Source organism: Leucoraja erinacea, chromosome 3 (assembly GCF_028641065.1).
Source record: "Leucoraja erinacea ecotype New England chromosome 3, Leri_hhj_1, whole genome shotgun sequence".
Lineage (NCBI taxonomy): Eukaryota > Metazoa > Chordata > Chondrichthyes > Rajiformes > Rajidae > Leucoraja > Leucoraja erinaceus.
Genome location: NC_073379.1, coordinates 70,079,805 through 70,101,710, shown reverse-complemented (window position 1 = coordinate 70,101,710; position 21,906 = coordinate 70,079,805). Strand labels below are relative to the sequence as shown.

The window sequence follows — 21,906 nt, the reverse complement described above, 5'->3', positions numbered from 1 at the left end:
CTTGGTATTCCACTCCTTTCACTATCTGTTGTACTTGTGCATGGCCATAGAAACATAAAAAATAGGTGCAGGAGGAGGCCATTCGGCCCTTCGAGCCAGCACCGCCATTCATTGTGATCATGGCTGATCGTCCCCTATCAATAACCCGTGCCTGCCTTCTCCCCATATCCGTTGACTCCACTAGCCCCTAAATTGGACTAGCCAATTGGACTTGTGTATGGAATGATCTATTTTAATTGGATAGCATACAAATAAAAGCTTTTCACTGTATCTTGGTACATGTGACAGTCCTTTACACAAAGGATCCCAATGTTTAAGAAACATTCAGACAGGTACATGAATAGGATAGGTATAGAGGGATATGGACTTTCCATAAAAACTCAGAGTATGCAGGAATGTGAAGAATGAAGGAAGTCCAATGATGTCTTTTCTGAGGCGTTTTGATGAGTTTAGTTTAGAGATAACGCAGAAACAGGCCCTTCCGAGTCCACACCGATCCCCGCACATTAACACGAGGGACTATTTACATTAATGCCAAGCTAATTAACCTACAAACCTGTAAGTTTTTGGAGTGTGGGAAGAAACCAAAGATCTCTGATAAAACTCATGCAGGTCAAGGGGAGAACGTACAAACTCCATACAGACAGCACCCATAGTCAGGATCAAACCCGGGACTCTGGTGCTGTAAAGTAGCAACTCTACCGCTGTGCCCCATGCTGCCCTGAACTTGAAAATATTTCAACTCATCAGGTGTGAAATATGAAACTCTACAGAAGCACAACCACTGAACAACACACATACATAGGGTGAACCTACTGATTGATGTATAGAGTGAAAACCAATGGGCAATACTAATAAAAAGGGTAGATCTTCAGTGACCATGAATACGCTGGCCAACTGCCCGAAATACCATAATCAATCCCAACCTGAACCAACACCCATCTATGTTCTCCAGAGATGCTCCCTGACCTGATGAGTTACTCAAGCACTTGGTGTCTTTTTTTGTCTAACTGTTCTAGCCTGGCTCCTGTTACCCAGCTCTCATTAATTCAGCAAGGAACTATCTTGGCACAGAGCACATACACCCACAGTTGCCAGTGAGCCATTACATCCCTTTCCTTCCCCCCATGACTTCTTCGCCTTCTTCCACCACCCCAGACACTCAGGCTTCAAAATAACTTTGACATTTGTCCATCAACACTAGCAATTAAAAAATATATTAATATTTTACATTTAAGTGAAAAAAGCATATTCACTCACCAAAAATGAATTAAAATTTTTATAACTGCCTGAAGTAAATAAAAACAACTACTGGCCTCTGCCCCTGCAACTAACTACTTCCCATGGAGTTATCTGAATGCTGAGCCCATTTATCTGAATGCTGAGTGAGTGTGGTTTAATCTGGTGTAGGAAAGAACTGCAGATGCTGGTTTAAATCACCCATTCCTTCTCTGCAGAGATGCTGCCTGTCCCGCTGAGTTACTCCAGCATTTATCTTTGGATTAATTTGGTGCAGGCACAGGAGACTGGGCTGTCTGAAATCACATTGCTTAGTTGGACTTTGCAAGTCATCCACTGGGACATCATGGGGCTGGGAGAGGCATATGTGGGGGAGACACAGCTGGCTCTGGCTGGGCAGAAGATGCTGCTGCTAACTTGGACTCGTGCGAGCTCTGCAAATCAAGTCTTCACTAGTGAAAATGGGTAGGTCCTGGCATGAGCACAGTCATCAAATAACACTATTTTAAGCTGATACAAGAAACTGCAGATGTTGGTTTACAAAAAAAAAAAATGCTGGCATACAGAGTAACTCAGTGGGTCAGGCGGCATCCCTGGAGAACATGGGTAGGTGACGGCTCGGTTCAGGCCCCTACTCCAGCACTTTGTCATTAATTAACTGGTATTGAAAACCTGGGTAATAAAAAAAAACAGCTACATACCATTGTGATGTAAATACACCATAAAACACGGTCTCCTTCCAATTTGGAGATTTTAAAATAAATGCATCCTGAATGACGTTGAAGACAAAATTGGACCCAGGCTGAGAGCAAACCAGCCGAGCTTTAAGAAATGATGTCCATCTTTTTTGCAGAATTCTTAATCCTCCTTGGTCACCCTGAATTTTATCAACATGGATATAAATACAAGTTTTTTGCACATTTCAAATAGTTTTATAATACATGCAGGTATTTAATATCCGTAAATGACGATCTTCAAATTAAATCAGTGGAAAACAAAATATTTCAAATTCAAACACAAGTAATGTATATTTGATGTTTCGTAATCTTCCTGATCATCAATATTGAGCAGATGGAGTTTTATAATTAACTTTCTCTTTCAAATTTGTTTGCTTGCGAAGACACAACCAACATTTAGTTTCCACAATGGGATAATGCAGGCATATCCACTGTCTTCATTACTATTGATTGCAGTCATTACTATTGATTGCAGCCATTCCGGTAGGCGGCGCGACTCTTGTCAGCAGCGGCCTCTGCAGCCCGTCCGCGTTTTAATTATTTTTTGTCTATGTTTATATGTAGTTTTTGTTATTTTTTTTGTTGGGGTGTGTGTGTGGGGTGGGAGGGAGGGGGTAACTTTTAAATCTCTCCCTGCACTGGAGACCCGACCTTTTCTTGTCGGGTCTCAGTTGTCGTTGGGGCTGCAATGAGGAGCGGCCTCCAACAGAAGAAGCCGGGGACTCTGATGCCGACTCACCTCACCGTCGCGGAGCTGGCAGAGTCCAGAGCGGGTGGAGCGGTGGTGGAGCGCTGCTGCTGCTGCTGCTGATGATTCGGAGGCTGCAACTGCGGGTCTGTGGACGGCGGCACCGGGAGCCCGCGGGTCCCTGGAGGGAGACCGCTTTTCAGGGCTCCTGCAACGGCGACTTCTCCCGCCCGAGTTGCGGGGTCGAAGAGCTCCTGGAGCGGGGCCTAACATCACTGCCCTGCGCGGCTTGGAATGGCCGCGGGACTCTGCAAGCGCACGCCGGGGGCTCCAACATCAAGACCCGGTGTGCGACCTCGCACCACCCGGCGTGGCTTTAATGGCCGCGGGACAATCGCCATCGCCAGTCGGGGGCTTTGACTTTGACTCTGTCATCGGGGGGGGGGGGGGGGGGGGGGGGGGGGGGGGGAAGAGTGCAGTGGAGAGATAAGTTTTTTTTTGGCCTTCCATCACAGCAATGTGATGGATGTTTAAGTAAAATGTAAATTATGTTGTGTCTGGGGTCTATTTGTTTGTAATGTATGGCTGCAGAAACGGCATTTCGTTTGGACCTCAAGGGGTCCAAATGACAATTAAATTGACTATTGACTATTGACATTAAACAGCTAGCCATGGCTATCTAACCCACATTAAAAAAAATCAAAAATCTATGTTGAGCTCAGAGAAATCATTCTTTCAACAGCAACCCAACCAAACATGCATTATCAACTTCAGCACACACCACAGTAAATCAGAGTTTTGTATCTATGTGGCCCAGAAGCTTCAGATTATGGCAGGTAATCAAATGAGCAAACTAGTATGTCATCAGAGAAACAAATACCGCTTCAGTTGCCAGTGAAAAGGACAATTTAAAGTTGCTACATCTGCAGATTGGACACAAAGAAACTCACTACTGAAAATGTGGTCTTGTCCATTTCAAGCCAAATATCCTTTTAACCAAGCAATCAATATTAATTACTATTAAAAAAAAATCTGGAATTGAAAATGTTGCCGCTATATATATATGGACAAGTTTTATTTGCCCCAGTAAATTTCAGAAAATGCTAAAAAAGATTGTTAAAATTATCTTGTAATCTTAGTCCATTCCTTCTTTCCCAATTTCTCTCTCTGTACATGGAATTCACTCATTGTAAACCAGTTCCTAACCATTAATCTCACCACCCCACAATCTGGTGGGTTTGGAGCGAGATGGACAGGAAATCTGTTGGATCGTATGGTGAATGCATTGAAACATGAATGAGGATGAGCACTGAAAGCTGGGTAGGAGCGGGAACCACATTCATTGATTGCCACTGTCAGTATAAATAACTTTACACAGTACCAGTGATCATGGCAACAAGAATAGATTTGCAAGCAAGGTTTTATCTTACAAAAGTTATTTCAAAACTTAACACTGATTACATTTAGTAAAGTATGTCCGATCTTACCTTGCACACTCGAGCTATTCTTGGGACAAGAATGCGATTATAAAATTCATATTCAACAGATACTTCGGTGAAGAAGAAATAGATCTTATCATCACCACCATCCAAATCGCTTTCACTCTCTCTTATTACGTCCGAATAAACAAAACTCGGCTCTGCGGAAAGCAGCACACAGAATCTTGGTGATGGAAGATTTTGAATGTTCCATGTCAAAAAAAGTACAGAAGGAAACACAAATCTCCATAATGTTTATCCCAATATCCCCAGGAATCATTGTGGGGTTAACATTTTATATCAGCAAAGCAACTGGAATGCAGAGAAACACACATAAAACATTTGTTGACACAAACTATCGAGAAAAAACCCCACAATGGATTATCTGCAGTTTTCAAGAACATTAATGACTCAAGGCAAAACATTCTTGTTTCTACTGCAGAGTATGGCTCTCACATCCATAGACAAATAAACTCTTGTTGTGTCCAAATATGTCATTTAATAAACTGGATATTAAATCAAAGTTCCAGTTCGGTGTTGTTTCGAGTCCACTTTTGATTACAACTTTCCTCCACAAAATAAAACACACCCACAATTGGTTCGTCATGTTGACACTTGCAGAAATCTAACTGGTGTTGATCCAAAAAATGGTCCATTGGAGAGACAGAGTGGGCAGCTATCTGCAGAGCCAAAAGAGATGGGGGAGATATTGAACAATTTCTTTTCTTCGGTATTCACCAAGGAGAAGGATATTGAATTATGTGAGGTAAGGGAAACGAGTAGAGTAGCTATGGATACTATGAGTTTCAAAGTAAAAGAAGTACTGACACTTTTGAAAAATATAAAAGTGGATAAGTCTCCAGGTCCTGACAGGAAATTCCCTAGGACATTGAGGGAAGTTAGTGTAGAAATAGCCGGGGCTATGACAGAAATATTTCAAATGTCATTAGAAACGGGATTGTCATTATTTCAAATGTCATTAGTCCCCGAGGATTGGCGTACTGCGCATGTTGTTCCATTGTTTAAAAAGGCTTCAAGGAGTAAACCTAGCAATTATAGACCTGTTAGTTTGACCTCAGTGGTGGGCAAATTAATGGAAAAGATACTTAGAGATAACATATATAAGCATCTGGATAAACAGGGTCTGATTAGGAACAGTCAACATGGATTTGTGCCTGGAAGGTCATGTTTGACTAATCTTCTTGAATTTTTTGAAGAGGTTACTAGGGAAATTGACGAGGGTAAAGCAGTGGATGTTGTCTATATGGACTTTAGTAAGGCCTTTGACAAGGTTCCTCATGGAAGATTGGTTAAGAAGGTTAAACTGTTGTGTATAAATACCGGAATAGCAAGATGGATTCAACAGTGGCTGAATGGGAGAAACCAGAGGGTAATGGTGGATGGCTGTTTGTCGGGTTGGAGGCAGGTGACTAGTGGGGTGCCTCAGGGATCTGTGTTGGGTCCTTTGTTGTTTGTCATGTACATCAATGATCTGGATGAAGGGGTAGTAAATTGGATTAGTAAGTATGCAGATGATACCAAGATAGGGGGTGTAGTGGATAATGAAGAGGATTTCCAAAGTCTACAGAGTAATTTAGGCCATTTGGAAAAATGGGCTGAAAGATGGCAGATGGAGTTTAATGCTGATAAATGTGAGGTGCTACACCTTGGCAGGACAAATCAAAATAGGACGTACATGGTAAATGGTAGGGAATTGAAGAATACAGTTGAACAGAGGGATCTGGGAATAACCGTGCATAGTTCCTTGAAGGTGTAATCTCATATAGATAGGGTGGTAAAGAAAGCTTTTGGTATGCTAGCCTTTATAAATCAGAGCATTGAGTATAGAAGCTGGGATGTAATATTAAAATTGTACAAGGCATTGGTGAGACCAAATCTGGAGTATGGTGTACAATTTTGGTCGCCCAATTATAGGAAGGATGTCAACAAAATAGAGAGAGTACAGAGGAGATTTACTAGAATGTTGCCTGGGTTTCAACAACTAAGTTACAGAGATAGATTGAATAATTTAGGTCTTTATTCTCTGGAGCACAGAAGGTTAAGGGGGGGGACTTGATAGAGGTCTTTAAAATGATGAGAGGGATAGACAGAGTTGATGTGGACAAGCTTTTCCCTTTGAGACTAGGGAAGATTCAAACAAGAGGACATGACTTCAGAATTAAGGGACAGAAGTTTAGGGGTAACATGAGGGGGAAATTCTTTACTCAGAGAGTGGTAGCGGTGTGGAATGAGCTTCCAGTGGAAGTGGTGGTGGCAGGTTCGTTGGTAACATTTAAAAATAAATTGGATAGGCATATGGATGAGAAGGGAATGGAGGGTTATGGTATGAGTGCAGGCAGGTGGGACTAAGGGGAAAAAAAGTTGTTCGGCACGGACTTGTAGGGCCGAGATGGCCTGTTTCCGTGCTGTAATTGTTATATGGTTATATGGTGCAGAACAGTCAACGCGTTTTAGTGGATGCATTCCACTATGATTCAAAAGGACTTGGTTCACAAATCAACGTAGCTTTATTTTGCAGTTATGTTCCTGGCAATTTTTTTGCTTCAATATTGATAAATTTATTTGTATTTTAACACCATCAATCTGGATTTACCAAGAGATAAATTAAACACCTGCAACTGTAATGTCTTTCACAACCTCAGATTGCATCAGATCACCAAGCCTAAAGTTCTTCTGAAGTACATTCATAATTGCAATACAAGGAACGTCACGACTAATTTTTGTAAATCTCTACAAAAAGCATGGTTTGTAGTTAGCCAGGGTTGAGATACTTGTTTAGTACTGATGTGCATGAAATTATGATCAAAACACTGCCTGGAATCCACAACTCAATACTCACCATTTAACCAGGGTATTGAATAGTCCGTCCTTAAATTACCCCGTAGGATGACAGCCTCACTTCCTAGAAAATTGTATGCTGTTCCTGAGTAAAGCTCGTGATCTGAAACAGTACAAAAGGATCTTTCAATACAAAACAGATAAACATTTTTAGCTATATTCGCTCTACATAATGGAAATATTTTTAAACAATTTGTACTGCTTTTCATTTTTAATTGTAGAATAACCTACTTGCACCCTTTCATCTTTAATTTTGCATTGCATACCATGGAGTAACAAAATGCCACTTTCTCACAAAGATGGGAGGAAAATATGAATAGATACTAGAGGTTGCGAGTTGGACTTTTATTTTTTCTTTTCTCTTCTCTCCGACGTTGTTCTGTTCGTGGGTGTGTAGCATGTCAACATCGTTTAGCACATTTTTACATGTCAGGTCACAGATAAGGGCACACACATTTAAGTAATAAGTTATGCTCTTCTCTGCAATGTATCTTGACTTGAATCTCAGCAATGGTTCAGTATTATTGCTCTGAATTCATGGTTCCCACTGAGAAGCATTGTCGAACTGTAGGTACTCTTGTTAGTGCTGAGCCCAGATGGCAAGAAGTGGTTATAAAGTCATAGAGCTATACAGCAAGGAAACTGGCCCTTTGACCCATCTAGACCACATTGGCATTCTGGGTTAGTCCCATTTGTCTGCATTTCACCCATGTCCTTTCTATCTATTTATCTGTCCAAATTATTCTTGAAAGTCCGTTGTCATCAATAATTTTAATCCATAGAAGACGCAAAGTCATACAGCAGAGAAGCTTCTAGTTAAAGAAAGACTTCTCTCCAGCAAAAACTATTTTCAGACAACCATACAAGCCAGGCCTGGAAAGTACCATAAGCCTTTCCTACCTCGTGACATCAGTTTGATTGCACTTAATTGCAGTATTTTCTTTAAACTACGTCTCTCTTTAGACAAATAAATTAATAAAGAAAATGACAATAATTTCATGTAGATTAAAATGTACATGCTGAACAAGTGCACAACTTACAACTGAATACTTACCAACCATTATGGAGGTGTATTTTTGAGCAGGATCAAATGGACATTTGCCCTTGCCTTCCTCAGTTCTCTGTTGCAGAGTAAAACTCTTAATCGACTATGAATACAAAAAAGAGTCAAATAAGTTGTTTAAATTGATGAAGCAGAATAAGTTCCACCAAATGTTAAAAATTCATACTTACAAGGTAATCACAAGTTGGTTGAAATGCAAAAGTCCCACACACATAGAGTCTTTCATCATCATATTCGTGCAAGATTCGTACGTAGTTCAAGCATTCAGTCTACAGAAAAATAATAAATGCATTCAGTTATCAGTCAATTGCTAATAACGATATGTTAAGTCAATGTATTTACAGATCTTAGTTCTGATGATCATTACAGCTTGTTTCCAGAACTTTGTTTGGTGACCCAGCGATGTATCAAGAATAAACATGATACAAAATAAAATAGAAAATGCTGGGCATACTCAATGGTAGGGCAGCATCTGCAGAGAGAGAAAAATGGGGTTCATGTTTCTGAGCAATGAACTTATATCAGAACTGGAAAAGAGAGAAAACAAGCAAGTGATAAGTTGCAAGGAAGGATGAGAACAAAAAGAAATGTTTAGGCAAGGAAAGAACATCATTTTGTCCAGTTCATACCAAACCTGTTTTTGACATCTAAGAGAAAATGATGAATGCATATAAATCATAGTTCATCTTGCTTAAGTAATTAAGCAATAAAGCTGAATAGGCAGCAAGAGAAAGGGAAAAACTGAACACTGAAATAAAGGAATATGCTGGAAAGAGTCAGCAGATCATGTTATGCCTGCGGGGAGATATAAACTGAGCTAATATTAAAGGTGCATGACAATAAGGGGAACGGATCAATTCTAGCACGACCAGGGTAACCTGGTTATCTGAAATTGCAGAATTCAACTGCAACTTTACTGAATGGAAGATGAGCCACTGCTCCCCAAACTTACAGAGGCTTTGCTGGAACTGTGAAAGAGGTTAACAGGTAGAAAGATTGGAATTCGGATGTTGAACTAAAATGACAGGTAACCACAAGTTTAAACTGAGGTGTGCAGGAACTTTGCACAGAGTGTGGTGACTTTCTGGAATTCCCCATCACAGACTTGAGAAGGTTTAAGGAGATGCTGCTATTGGTACAAAGTATAAAGTTTAAGATTACAGGCATGCAAGGCAAGTTTCAAACATCCCTGAAACCACAAAGCTATATAAATAAACATATCTGTATGTGAACAGAGCAAACCACTGGCTCTCAGGGCCAACGACTCAGAAACTAACATGATCATGAAGCACCATCATATGCGTAAACTAAATGTACAAACAATAGAGCTATCTCAACTGGCCTACATCAAGCCAAGCATCACGTATATTGAAGCAAGATATTGTACACCACTGTGTCAGTGGCTAAGTGTTCGGCACGAAGGGCCGAAATGCCCCGTTTCCGTGCTGTAATTGTTATATGGTTATATGGGAGATTCCAGACTGGGTACTTTGTTTCTTCCTGACATCACACATGATCATAGGCATGTTGTGTCAAACAGTACCTTGATATTTGTGTGCTCAATCAGTCCTCATTATATTGTAATTACAAACGGGATTCAGAAACCTTTAAGGTATTAATGTGAACTAGATGGCCCCAAAGGCGTCTGAATATTCAGATGGTCTTGTTAGTTAAGATGTGCTCCCGCTATAAATATCCAATTCTATGGACACAATTGTCCACACTAAAAACATTGAACATAACTATGTAATTATGACTATTGAAATTGTATTTAATTACTTGGTGTTTTCCTTGTGCTGAGGATTATAAAAACTTCATACACTTTAAGTTCAGAAGATTCTACAACCAGGCTCCCAAGTGTTTCTGTTTGTGCTGAATTATTATTTCTGTTATTTACGTTAATAACCATATAACAATTACAGCGTGGAAACAGGCCATCTCGGCCCTTCTAGTCCATGCCGAACAATTATTTTCCCCTAGTCCCATCTACCTGCACTCAGACCATAACCCTCCATTCCTGTCCCGTCCATATACCTATCCAATTTATTTTTAAATGATAAAATCGAACCTGCCTCCACCACTTCCACTGGAAGCTCATTCCACACAGCTACCACTCTCTGAGTAAAAAAGTTCCTCCTCATGTTAGCCCTAAACTTCTGTCCCTTAGTTCTCAAGCCATGTCCTCTTGTTTGAATCTTCCCTACTCTCAATGGGAAAAGCTTGTCCACGTCAACTCTGTCTATCCCTCTCATCATTTTAAAGACCTCTATCAAGTCCCCCCTTAACCTTCTGCGCTCCAGAGAATAAAGACCTAACTTATTCAACCTTCCTCTGTAACTTAGTTGCTGAAACCCAGGCAACATTCTAGTAAATCTCCTCTGTACTATCTCTATTTTGTTGACATCCTTCCTATAATTGGGTGACCAAAATTGTACACCATACTCCAGAATTGGTCTCACCAATGCCTTGTACAATTTTAACATTACATCCCAACTTCTATACTCAATGTTCTGATTTATAAAGGCCAGCACACCAAAAGCTTTCTTTACCACCCTATCTACATGAGATTCCACTTTCAGAGAACTATGCACAGTTATTCCTAGATCCCTCTGTTCAATTGCATTCCTCAATTCGCTACCATTTACCATGTACGTCCTATTTTGATTTGTCCTGTCAAGATGCAACACCTCACACTTATCAGCATTAAACTCCATCTGCCATCTTTCAGCCCATTCTTCCAAATGGCCTAAATCTCTCTGTAGACTTTGGTACTTCATTATCCAAAGCATGAACTCTGCACAGCTCATTTAAAGTGAGTCAAGAAGCTAGATCTTCAGGCATTTTTTAAATTGATGTTGATTTATGGAAGGTCAGGGAATTGGGGTTATGGGGAAACTTGCAAAAAAAAGTGATATTTCCTGGATCACCTTTCCATGTTGAATAACTGAGGGAAGCTGGGCCCGATGGGCCAAATGGCCTACTCTTGTCCCAATCCCTCCGTCACTTGCGTTCTTATGTTTAGGATCACTGTCAAGAATGTCTCTAACAATGGTCCCCTGAGCTGAATTTGTTTTCTCCAATGTAAAGGACATCTCATGATGTGCACCAAATGCATGGCACTTGAATTGGAGGATGTACAGGTGAAATTGGAGAAGTAGAAGACGACCTAGAAGGCCAGACTGGCTCCCTAGATGGTGGGACATCTCTACAGCAGCTGAGGACAGGAGTTTTTCTATCCCCCCTCCCCCCCACCACTTCCTTTGGAATGTAAAGATCAAATTGCCATTGCATCTCGCCACAGGTGTACAGAGAATAGGGCAAGGAACTGAACAAAGCACACACCTTCAAAGCACATACAAAACACAAATTGTTCAAAATAAAACATTCCAACAGGTGAATTAAGTCAGAGGGAGGGACAGGAGACTGCTTTCTGGTGAGCTGCTAATAGGACGCCGCTGGACTGGAGGGTGGCAGCTTCGGCAGCTTCGAACGCCCCGGGCCGCGGAGTTTGAACCGGCCTGTTCGCGGAGCACGGTTGAGCTGCGGGACTTACTTACCATCACCCGGTGGGGTCACAACATCAGAGGCCTGGATCGCCTCAACGCAGAGGGAGAACAAGGAGGGAAGAGACAAAGACTTTAAGACTTTTGCCTTCCATCACAGTGGGGAGGTGCCTGGTGAACTCACTGTGGTGGATGTTAAATTTGTGTTTATTGTGTTTTGTTATTTTTATTATATGTATGACTGCAAAGCAACAAAATTTCGTTCAGACCGAAAGGTCTGAATAACAATAAAGGATACTTTGACTTTGCAGCTTTTTTCAAATCTTGATTAACCACTTCATTTTATATCTTGGGACATTTACAATCTGATCATTTGAAAGATTACCTCTTTGGATTTCCCTTTAGCAGCACAGTTACGTTGTTGCTCTTCTGAGACTTTCCAGAAGACCTAAAAGAAAAAGTACAGCCACAGTAATAAATGTTGGAAATAAGCCAGAAGTACAGGATTGACATTCTACTGTAATTGCCCAGAATCGTCAGCTAACATGGCTGGTATTCTTAGGCTTGATTCATCTTAAAAACAATGTCATCAGAACAGTGCTATTATAATTAATATATTGAAGTGTTCATTTGGATGGGATACATTTCCAAGAGAATTCTCAAAGATAAACAAACCTGCTCACAGTTCAAACGATTGCACAAGTCACAAAACATTTCTACTTCATCAAAAGTAATGTGGCAGAAAGGTCCCTCCAATCCTACACCCAATAACAAGGCCATATTTCCACCAATTTCTCAGACCAACAGTCAACACTGGTCTTTGTTCCACCCAGTTAAATCCACATGGAATCTAACAGGGTAAAATTTTAGAGACTTTACTGCTCCTTAGCCTGTACCTGGGAATGAACAGAGGGCAAGTACAGGAGAACCCATTGAAATAAATGGGGAGAAAAAAAACACATGTGGAGGTGAAAAGTTCATTAAATTAAGTAAATTTATTCACCCAAGCTTGATCAATTTCTTATTTTTTTTATTTTGGACAAGTTCTGGGTGGTTGTGAACATCCATGAGTGTTATTCAAAGTTATTCCTTTATTACAGAAATTGCTGCTTTTGAGGATTTTGAGGAAAGTATATTTGTGTTCCACTTAAATTATAATAAGCTTTGGACAAGTTCCACATGACAATTGGTTGAACATGCAAACTTCCATTGCGTCTAAGGGAGAGTGGCCAATTGGCTGTAAAGCATGCTCTGTAGCAGAAAGCAAACAGCAACAATTGATGGTGGGGTTTTTTTGTAACTGCTCAGAAGCCTATTGTAGAATTGCGTTCCACAAGACTCAGTCCCATACTTTTTCCAATATATTCACGATTTTGGCTTAAATGTAAGGGATCGTGATTAAATTTACATTTGGCAAAAACTGGCAGTATGGCTGGCAGGAGGAAAGCTTCTGACTGCAGTAACATTTGGATGGGTCTAGCCACAAGGTCAGAAAATGGGCACATGGTTCTTAATCCAGAGATTCATGACCCAATACATTCGGAGATTCAAAAAAAAGGGAACGTACAGGGAAGAAATAACACTGCGGAGAAAAAGAAAAATCCTGCTGTGTGGATTTTTTTAAATATTGCTAGAAATGCGTCAACAGGCCAAGCAGCACCTATTGGAGAGAAAAACACAAACATACCAAAGAACTGGTTGATGACCATTCTGCTAAAAAATCACAGCGAGAAATGATAACCGTTTCTCTTCCCACACATGCTGCCTGACATGCCAGACCTCTCCATTTGCCTTGCTTTTATTTCAGATTTCCATCATAATTTTAGTCTTTAGATCAGTATGGAGTTGTACAGGCCATTAATAATACTTCTCCCCATTGTTCTAACATTCCAAATAACAGATAAAAAGGCTGTGGTAGAACGGTATGCAACACAACACCTACAAAGACTGGCAAATTGCAGACTTGAGGTAAAAAATGGGTAAACATGGGTAGTTTTCTTCTGAACAGAGGTGATTCTAGTGAGATTTATAACATTTCAGGGCCTAGATAGAACAATGTTAAGGATCCATATCCATTATCAGAAGAATCAAATGAATGAGGGAATATTTTTCACCCAAAGAAGAAAGGCTGATAAAGACAAAAACTTTAAAGACAAAATATTTAAAAAGCACTCGGATGTGTACTTGAAGAGCCATGCCCTCGCGGCCGACCTGCTGTTGGAAGGTGGAATTAGTTATTTTTCAGCTGGGACAAACACAATGTACAAACAAAATGTACTACATAATGGCCTTCTCCTGTTTTAAGATTCTATAATAATAATGTAGTTAAAACCAAACCCAACAATTCTGGGAATTATTTGCCCAGAGTGAATGGAGGCGACCAAATTTCAAGATGCATTTAAAGGGAAGCAAGCCTAGTATAAATGGGGGAAGGGAACAGGACAATATGGTAAATGGATACGAAGTAGGTTAGAAGGAAGTCTGAATAAAACATAACAATGACATGGACCAGACACAAAATGCTGGAGTAACTCAGCGGGACAGGCAGTATCTCTGGAGAGAACGAATGGGTGACGTTTCTGGTCGAGACCCTTCTTCAGACTGATGTCAGGGGAGTGTGTGGGACAAGGAGAATGTAGCCAGAGACAGTAAGCCTGGTGGGGGAACTGGGAAGGGGGAGGGGGGATAGAGAAGGAAAGCAAGGGCTATTTGAAGTTAGAGAAGTCAATGTTCATACCGCTAGGGTGTAATCTACCCAAGCGAAATATGAGGTGCTGTTCCTTCAATTTGTGCTGGGCCTCACTCTGACAATGGAGGAGGCCCAAGACAGAAAGGTCAGACTTCCCCCTTCCCAGTTCTACCACGAGTCTTACTGTCTCCGACTACATTCTCTTTGTCCCACACACTCCTCTGACATCAGTCTGAAGAAGGGTCTCTACCCGAAACATCACCCATTCCTTCTCTCCAGAGATGCTGCCTGTCCCGCTGAGTTATTCCAGTATTTTGTGTCTACCTTCGATTTAAACCAGCATCTGCAGTTCTTTCTTACCCAATAACATGGACCACGTGTCTAGTCTCTCAATTTTAATGCAATATTAAGTAATATTATGAGCACTACTTATGTTAGATAATTAACTGCAGACCCATCGGATTAAAAATTAGAAACGTCACAAGCCCCTCATCATATTCACACCAAATAGGGGCTGCCTAAAAGCGGAGTGAAAGTCATAGTATTACAAAAATCGTTACAATGGAAACCGTGACAGTTGTCCAGAGAATGATGAATATTAGTTGTCTTCTAAAATCAGCAAGAAACAAACCAGAAAATTACAGGTCTCATCTCCACAGTTAAGAGCTACATAGGGACAGCCAACTTGGATTTATTACAGATAGTGTTTTGTTCTTTGAGAATATAACTAGCACTAATTCAGCTAGCACACATGTGAGTTTCTCAAGATGTTTGCCAAAGTGCTGCAAACAAGAATGCTTTGTAATTTAAGGCTTAGAACATGAAATGCACAGCTCAAGCAAAATACAACTTTAAAATGTTTTTCCAATCAGACAGTGTGTTTGATGTAGAAACAAGGAATTGCAAATACAGGTTTACAAAAAAGACTGGAATAACTCAGCAGATCAGGCAGCATCTTTGGAGAACATGGATAGCTGACATTTTGGGTTGGAATACTTCATCAGATTGATTGTGGTGGGGATGGGGGTGGGGGGGGGGGGGGGGGGGGGATAGAAAGGGTGGAAGATAGGAGCAGGACAAAGTCTTGCAAGTTATAGGTGGATATAGGTGAGGGACTGGGTTTGATAGGCCAGCGATGGAAAGGCAGAAGGAGTGAGACAAAAGGATGCATTTTGCATTGTGAAGCTAGAGGAAGGATTATAGGTGGAAGGGGAGGGGAGAAACAGGTGAGAGTGCAGGTGGGGCACAGAGGAGATGGAGGGAGAGTGGAAGGGAGGGGGAGGGGCGAGAAGCAGGGGAGGGAGGCGTGGTTTTGGTAATGTACGGTGCTTTGATGTGTATAATGGTGTGCCCAAGGGGTTTGGGCCGGGATTTCTGTTTTCCATTTACATCAAACATTTGACATGGGCAAAGGTGGAATATCATGTTTGCCAATGAAATTAAGAAGAGATGGGTTATTGATAGATTATAATATGCAAGAACAGGATCCTACTTATGGGATTTAAGTAGAACAACATCTAGGGATGGAGCCATCTACATCTTTAAATAGGTAGGCATGGGTGGGAGTCACAAAATAAATGTTGAATGATTGGGTTCAGTTTTTATTGATTTTGAACAAGTTTTTGCAACCAAAACCCCACTTCCTGAAAAAACTCTGGAAGACATACTCAAGCCCTGCTGACATTCTTGGAATTATACCACATAACACCAAACTCAGAAAAGTGTATAATATAAAGGGGTATAACAGTTCCCTAATGCAGGATAGAGGACGCAGAAAGGTTGGGAAGCAACATGGTGCTGGCCAAACACCTGACAGGTAAAAGCAGCAACAAATGCAAAGAGTTTGAGGAGATCAATTGACAAGTATATATTACTAAAAAATTACCTCATGTTTTTTATCCGAAATGTCCGACATGTTCACAGCAAAGATGGCTTCCTGGGCACCCACATACAACACTCCTTGATCTTCATTAAGCAACAGTGTAGAGTAATTTGACACCCCAGTAACAGAAAAAGTAACCAAAGACACCTCTGCAAATAATCATAATGAACATTAGTACCAAGTTTTAACAAGATGACTTTAAAATTATTATTCAGCACTGCATTTTATGATTTAAGCACCAAATAATAATAATAATAATACATTTTATTTATGGGCGCCTTTCAAGAGTCTCAAGGACACCTTACAAAAATTTAGCAGGTAGAGGAAAAACATGTAAGGGGAATGAAATAAATAGTAGAGACATGACTAGTACACAAAGCAAAGACAGAATTCAATTCAAAACACAATACGAGGCAATCAATGCACAGATGAAAAGGGAGGGCTCAATAAATGATGTATCTGCACATGGACTATAAATTCAAATCTGATCCAAACAAAGCCTTGAGAGAGAATGTGGGTAGGGAGGGGGGGGGGGGGGGGGGGGGGGGGGGGGGGAGAAGAGAGAGGGGGAGAGAAAAAACATTAAGTTCAGATGTGTCCAAGGATGATCAGTTAAAATTCTTTCCCTGGTCAGTTCTAGTCGATGTTCTCAGAGACTGCCAGCTTCCGTTCATTGTTCAGCATATCTGACCTCACATGGTCTTCTGAGATGGAGGTTAATGTTTGACGCTGAGAAAATGTGGTTTCTTACAATTCATAAATGACCAGTAAAATTTAACGGCAGTTCAAATAGTGTTTGTGATGGGTAGTTTTATTTGGTCTTTTGTTCTAACCCGGACAATCTAGCAATCATTCATTATCATTTCTGAAAGAGCCACAATACTGGTCTAATTGATGCTATATATGTTCTGCTCAAGATGTAGTCAAATTCTGATCAGGCTACATTAATCATAATCATAGATCATTTTCTAACCTGCATCTGCACAATAATATTTTCATTGAGTCACAACGCTATCATCATCGGCGGTCACTCAAAACGAGCATGACTGTCCTCTCATGGAGGACGCCTGTGCATGGCTTTGTTTAACGTGGGGAGACTGGTGCACAGATCAGCCACCACACGGCCCTTGACAGATCTGGGTCAGAATGACCGGGGACCCTTTTCTGCTGCAGCCTTCATCCGCCTTCCCAGCCGTTGAGGTCTTGGTTGGATTGGCTCCACTAAAGCCAGCCATCATCCTCCGCCTGTTCCACCATTAAGGTGTTGGTTGGATTGCTCTTTGTCAGAGAATTCCCCCTCAATCTTACCCCCCCCCATGGGTGACCCTACCAGGAGCATAGCTCCAGACGCAACGATGGCAGACGACTCCAGACCACACAAGCTTCTCCACCACGACAAGGTGACAATCCACGGGGACAGCCATCATAGAGCTATACAGCATGGAAACAGGCCCTTAGGCCTACCTTGCCAACATGACAAGTTGGCATCCTGGGCTAGTCCTGTCCTAAAATGAGATTAGTCTATTGCCATATACAGCAGCATGAGAATTTCCTTGATCACATGAAGCTCAGAGTAAACCAGATACAGTAATGAGAGATACAACAAAAAAAAGCAAAATAGTAGAATGGGATACTACTGTAGTGCATTTAAAGTAGTACAAAAATATTGACATACAATAAATGAATATATGAATGAGGTCAGATAAGAGTAAAGAGTACATGGCGGTACCTCCAGGAAGGAGTTATAAAGAGGTGACTGGTTAAGGAGTTTAAAAACAGTGGGGAAGAAGTCATTCTTAAATCTGGACGTTGTGTTTCAAGCTCTTGCATCTTCTACCAGAAGGTTGAACAGAAAAAAGGGATTAGCTAATTTTCCCTGTCGACACTTCCAGCCTTCCAGATACAATACACTGTGAAGATAGACTGGATGGAAGTACGGGCTGACTATGATGGAGTTTGCTGTGTGTACCACTCTGTGCAGGCTCAGATAGTCCACACAGCGCCTTACTAATCTGAGATGCATCTCATCAGAATAAATTTCTGATTCGCATTTGTGCAAGTTCGAGGAAATCCGTGCGGATTTAATTTCTTGATAATTACGTAATTCAGAAAAAATTCAAAAAAAGTTGCCTGCGACATTTGGTGCAGCGACGAGGGGGGAATCAGACTGAGTCACTTTTACAACTTTACCAATAAGGTGTCGCATTTTAGAATATTTACTTGTAAAATGCAGGAGGCATCAGAATCAAAGACAGCATTAGCTCCAATCCTAGAAAACTGTGCCAAGTAGGATCAGGATTCACTCCCAGAGTTGGGTTGTTTGAGGGAGTGGGAAAGGGGATGGAGAGAGAAAGAATCCAACATTGGGTTTGGACAGAGGATGGTTGAATATTAATGGTATGTGAGCTATAGTGAGTGGCAGGTGATCTCATGCCACTGTTTAAAGACCTCTGGTCTAAAATGCAACATTACATTACCTCTCACTTAAATCTATTAAAAAGTGATTAAAGGGTAACAGGACTGTGCATCCTGTGGTTTCACACAGTTTTCCACAACTTCCCGTTCATATTACAAACACAAAATGTTAGCTCTGGTACAGATGACACTGCAGTGGCAAAACGTTGGTCAGTAGCACTTCCCTTTAGAAAAATGATGTAATGTAGTTTAATTTTAATTGGCTCCAGATATGAATGATCTTGCAATCTCCCTTAAATTTTTTTTGTTTCCACTTTTTTAAATTCAGGTTAGATTTTAATCATTTTCCTCACTATACACCCTAAACAATATAACGCCCATGAAGGGCATTATTAATGTTGCTAAATTAGTCTGCGTAATTGAACAATGGCAAATTATACTCAGACACAAAATGCTGGAGTAACTCAGCGGAACAGGCAGCATCACTGGAGAGAAGGAATGGGTGACTTTTCAGATCGAGATCCTTCTTCAGACGTCTTGTGTACCTCCGAGTCTCAGACAGACTCATTCCTTCACTCCAGAGATGCTGCCTGTCCCGCTGAGTTACTCCAGCATTTTGTGTCCATCTTTATTGTATACCAGCATCTGTAGTTCCTTCCGATACAAATTATACTTAATTTTTAGATGGTCTTGAATGTGGACATTATTGTATTTTTAAGTGCAACGATTTCTTGCTGTTAAAATGCAAATTCTTGTTGAACTCAAACAACGAGTCATTGTATTACCCAAGAGGAGATAAGAGAATGCAGATGGTGAATCTTGAGCAAAAAGGAAACGGCTGGTGGAACTCAATGGATCAAACAGTATCTGGAGGAACAACGAATCACAGAGGGAAATGGCAGACTACCCTTTGGTTCGACCCTACTTCAAACGCAGGAAAGAAAGCATCCTAGTCGGAATGTATCGCCACTTTGTTTTCGAGGATTTCAAAGTCCGTAAGAAATTAGAGGTATGGATGCAGACCAGTCCATCACACAAACCAGGCTCCACGTGCACAATCGACTCACCCGCACTTCACTGCCTCAGGAAAGTAGCCAACATAAACAAAGATCACTGCAATGATGTAGACTGTAGGGCTATTGGCCTCCCAATAGCCAGTGGGAAATTGAGGAGAGAAGAGTGTAAATATATAGACTACAGAAATGTGCAAAAAGAACATTATTGGGCAAGTCCACATCAGACCAATTGGCCTGTTCTTGTGCTGTTACGCTTGTGTGATCTATGTACACCTTGGTAATTCCTTCATCTCCCCTCGGGCAGGTGTATAAATGGTTGAAATCATGTATCACCTGAATGAGGAACACTTCTTCCCTGCTATCAGACCTCAAACACAATATTCTACCTCGGTATGATCCTAGCACTTTATTTTTGCCCATTCTCTGCAGCTGTCACACTACATTCTGCACTCTGCTTCACTTTGTGTATGGTTTGCATATGGTTTGATTGTATGCATGTATAGTATGATTTGCCTGTTAGCATGCCAAAAGGCATTTCCACTACATCTCTATGGACATTACAATAACAAACCAATACCAAGAAAAGCAAAACCCCTCCCACCAAGGCCACAGATATTGGGAGTAAACGCCCATTCAGGCCAGGATCTGAACCACTCTGTTTAGGCTCTGGCCCATCAGCTGACTGTTGAAACAATATTAAACCCAACAATAAGTAATGCCAACAGAATGCATTTCCCTTGCATTGGCAGGCAAGCCACTCACTACACACGTGAAAGATCACCTCGAGGTGGTGTGATCACTTACATCTCAAGTAAATCAAAAGGAGTTGGGGATTAGAGATGAAGGGTTATAATGTTGCATTTTCCAAAGGAGGTAGAAAAGTTATAATAGAGTATCAATAACCACTTGACTGTCTCAAAAGACAAACAAGTCTTCAAATTAAAGCCCGTCTGTGCAAGCACAGAACAACTGTGCACCAAGAGAGAAAAGGGGAGTTTACAAGAGAATAAAGACCTGGTTGCACAAGTAACTTCCATCTAAATGAAGAACAGAAAGAAAACATCTCTTCAAATTTTGAATACTGCTGACTCTTTACTTTCAACAGTCACGTTCTCACCAACCATTTATTTTGGAAAAGGAAGCCAAACCTGAAGACAACAGCAGTTGTGGTGTGATTTGATGATATCTTTCTCTTCCCCAAAAAAAACCCCAGTCCAAAAGTATCCTACACCAGGCACAGATTTTTGTTTTTTGTTCTTGTCTAACTGAAATACTGAGCTTTGTATGTGCTCTTTCTGCCACAGCTGTGTTTCTCCTAACAATGTAAATGGTTGCTTTACAATTTGTTGCTTGGCAACGCTTAGAGGCCCATTCACAGAAACACTCACGGGCATTATGCAGAACTTCTCTAGGTCGAAGGATAGGGCAAGGTGAAAGTTCAAGCTAAAATGATAGCCCAAGGCCCAGTGCAATACAGCTGTCCAAAGGTCAGGTAATTACCCCAAAAATAATATTCAATGCAATAGCTTAAAAATGCAAAACACTGCCATGGCTTCTCAGGATTTTACATTTTTAATTAAAATATGATATTAATGATCCACACAATTGACATATTTTCTCATTTTTTAAAATCACATCATGAGTTTCAGTGAGTGCAAAATGGCTGCCACATTTCCTGCATTGCACCTGAAGCAGCAATTCAGTGCTATAAACATGGATTCATGATTAATACACAAGATGCCTCCACAGATGGTGCTCGACCTGCTGACTTTCTCCAGCAATTTGTTTGTGCACATTATATCGGGTCCCTTGCTAAAATATTCTACCTCATGTCAGCACATGGACTGCAAATCAATAATTTGCGGGAGGCGGCATGCAGCGTCACACACTAACTACCACCCCCTCCCCCACACTCACGCTAATGGAGGGGGGGGGGGGGGGGGGGGGGAGAGGGGAGGGGGAGGTGCAGGGAGGGGGCGAGAGGGAGAGGGAGGGGATGGACGGTGAGGGGGGGGGGGGGGGGTGAGATGAGGGGGGGGGGGAGAGGAGGGGAGGGGGAGAGGAGGAGGGGGGGGGGGGAGAGAGGGAGAGGGGGAGGGGGGGAGGAGAGGGAGGAGGGAGGGGGAGGGAGGGGGGGGAGGAGAGGGAGGGGGAGAGGAGAGGGAGGGGGTGGAGGAGAGGGGGGGGAGGGGGGGGGGGGGGGGAGGGAGGGGGGGAGGGAGGGAGGGGGGGGAAATGGGGGGGGGGGGGGGGGGGGGGGGGGGGGGGGGAGGGGGAGGGGGGGGAGGCGAGGGAGAGGAGAGGGGGGGGGGAGAGAGGGGGGGGGGAGTGGAGAGG

General features: G+C 41.7%; 1 protein-coding gene across 4 annotated transcripts in view; it reads right to left on the bottom strand.

Moving 5' to 3' along the window:
- sema4d (sema domain, immunoglobulin domain (Ig), transmembrane domain (TM) and short cytoplasmic domain, (semaphorin) 4D) overlaps positions 1-21,906 on the bottom strand; it is a 157,644-nt gene that overhangs the window by 46,456 nt on the left and 89,282 nt on the right. For all 4 annotated transcript variants that reach the window (XM_055632878.1, XM_055632880.1, XM_055632877.1 and 1 more), the window contains 7 exons: positions 16,142-16,287; positions 11,953-12,015; positions 8,235-8,333; positions 8,056-8,149; positions 7,003-7,104; positions 4,152-4,303; positions 1,941-2,116 (listed from right to left, as the gene is read on the bottom strand). In XM_055632878.1, the coding sequence (XP_055488853.1) occupies positions 1,941-2,116; positions 4,152-4,303; positions 7,003-7,104; positions 8,056-8,149; positions 8,235-8,333; positions 11,953-12,015; positions 16,142-16,287 (832 nt within the window). The remainder of the gene's footprint in view (positions 1-1,940; positions 2,117-4,151; positions 4,304-7,002; positions 7,105-8,055; positions 8,150-8,234; positions 8,334-11,952; positions 12,016-16,141; positions 16,288-21,906) is intronic.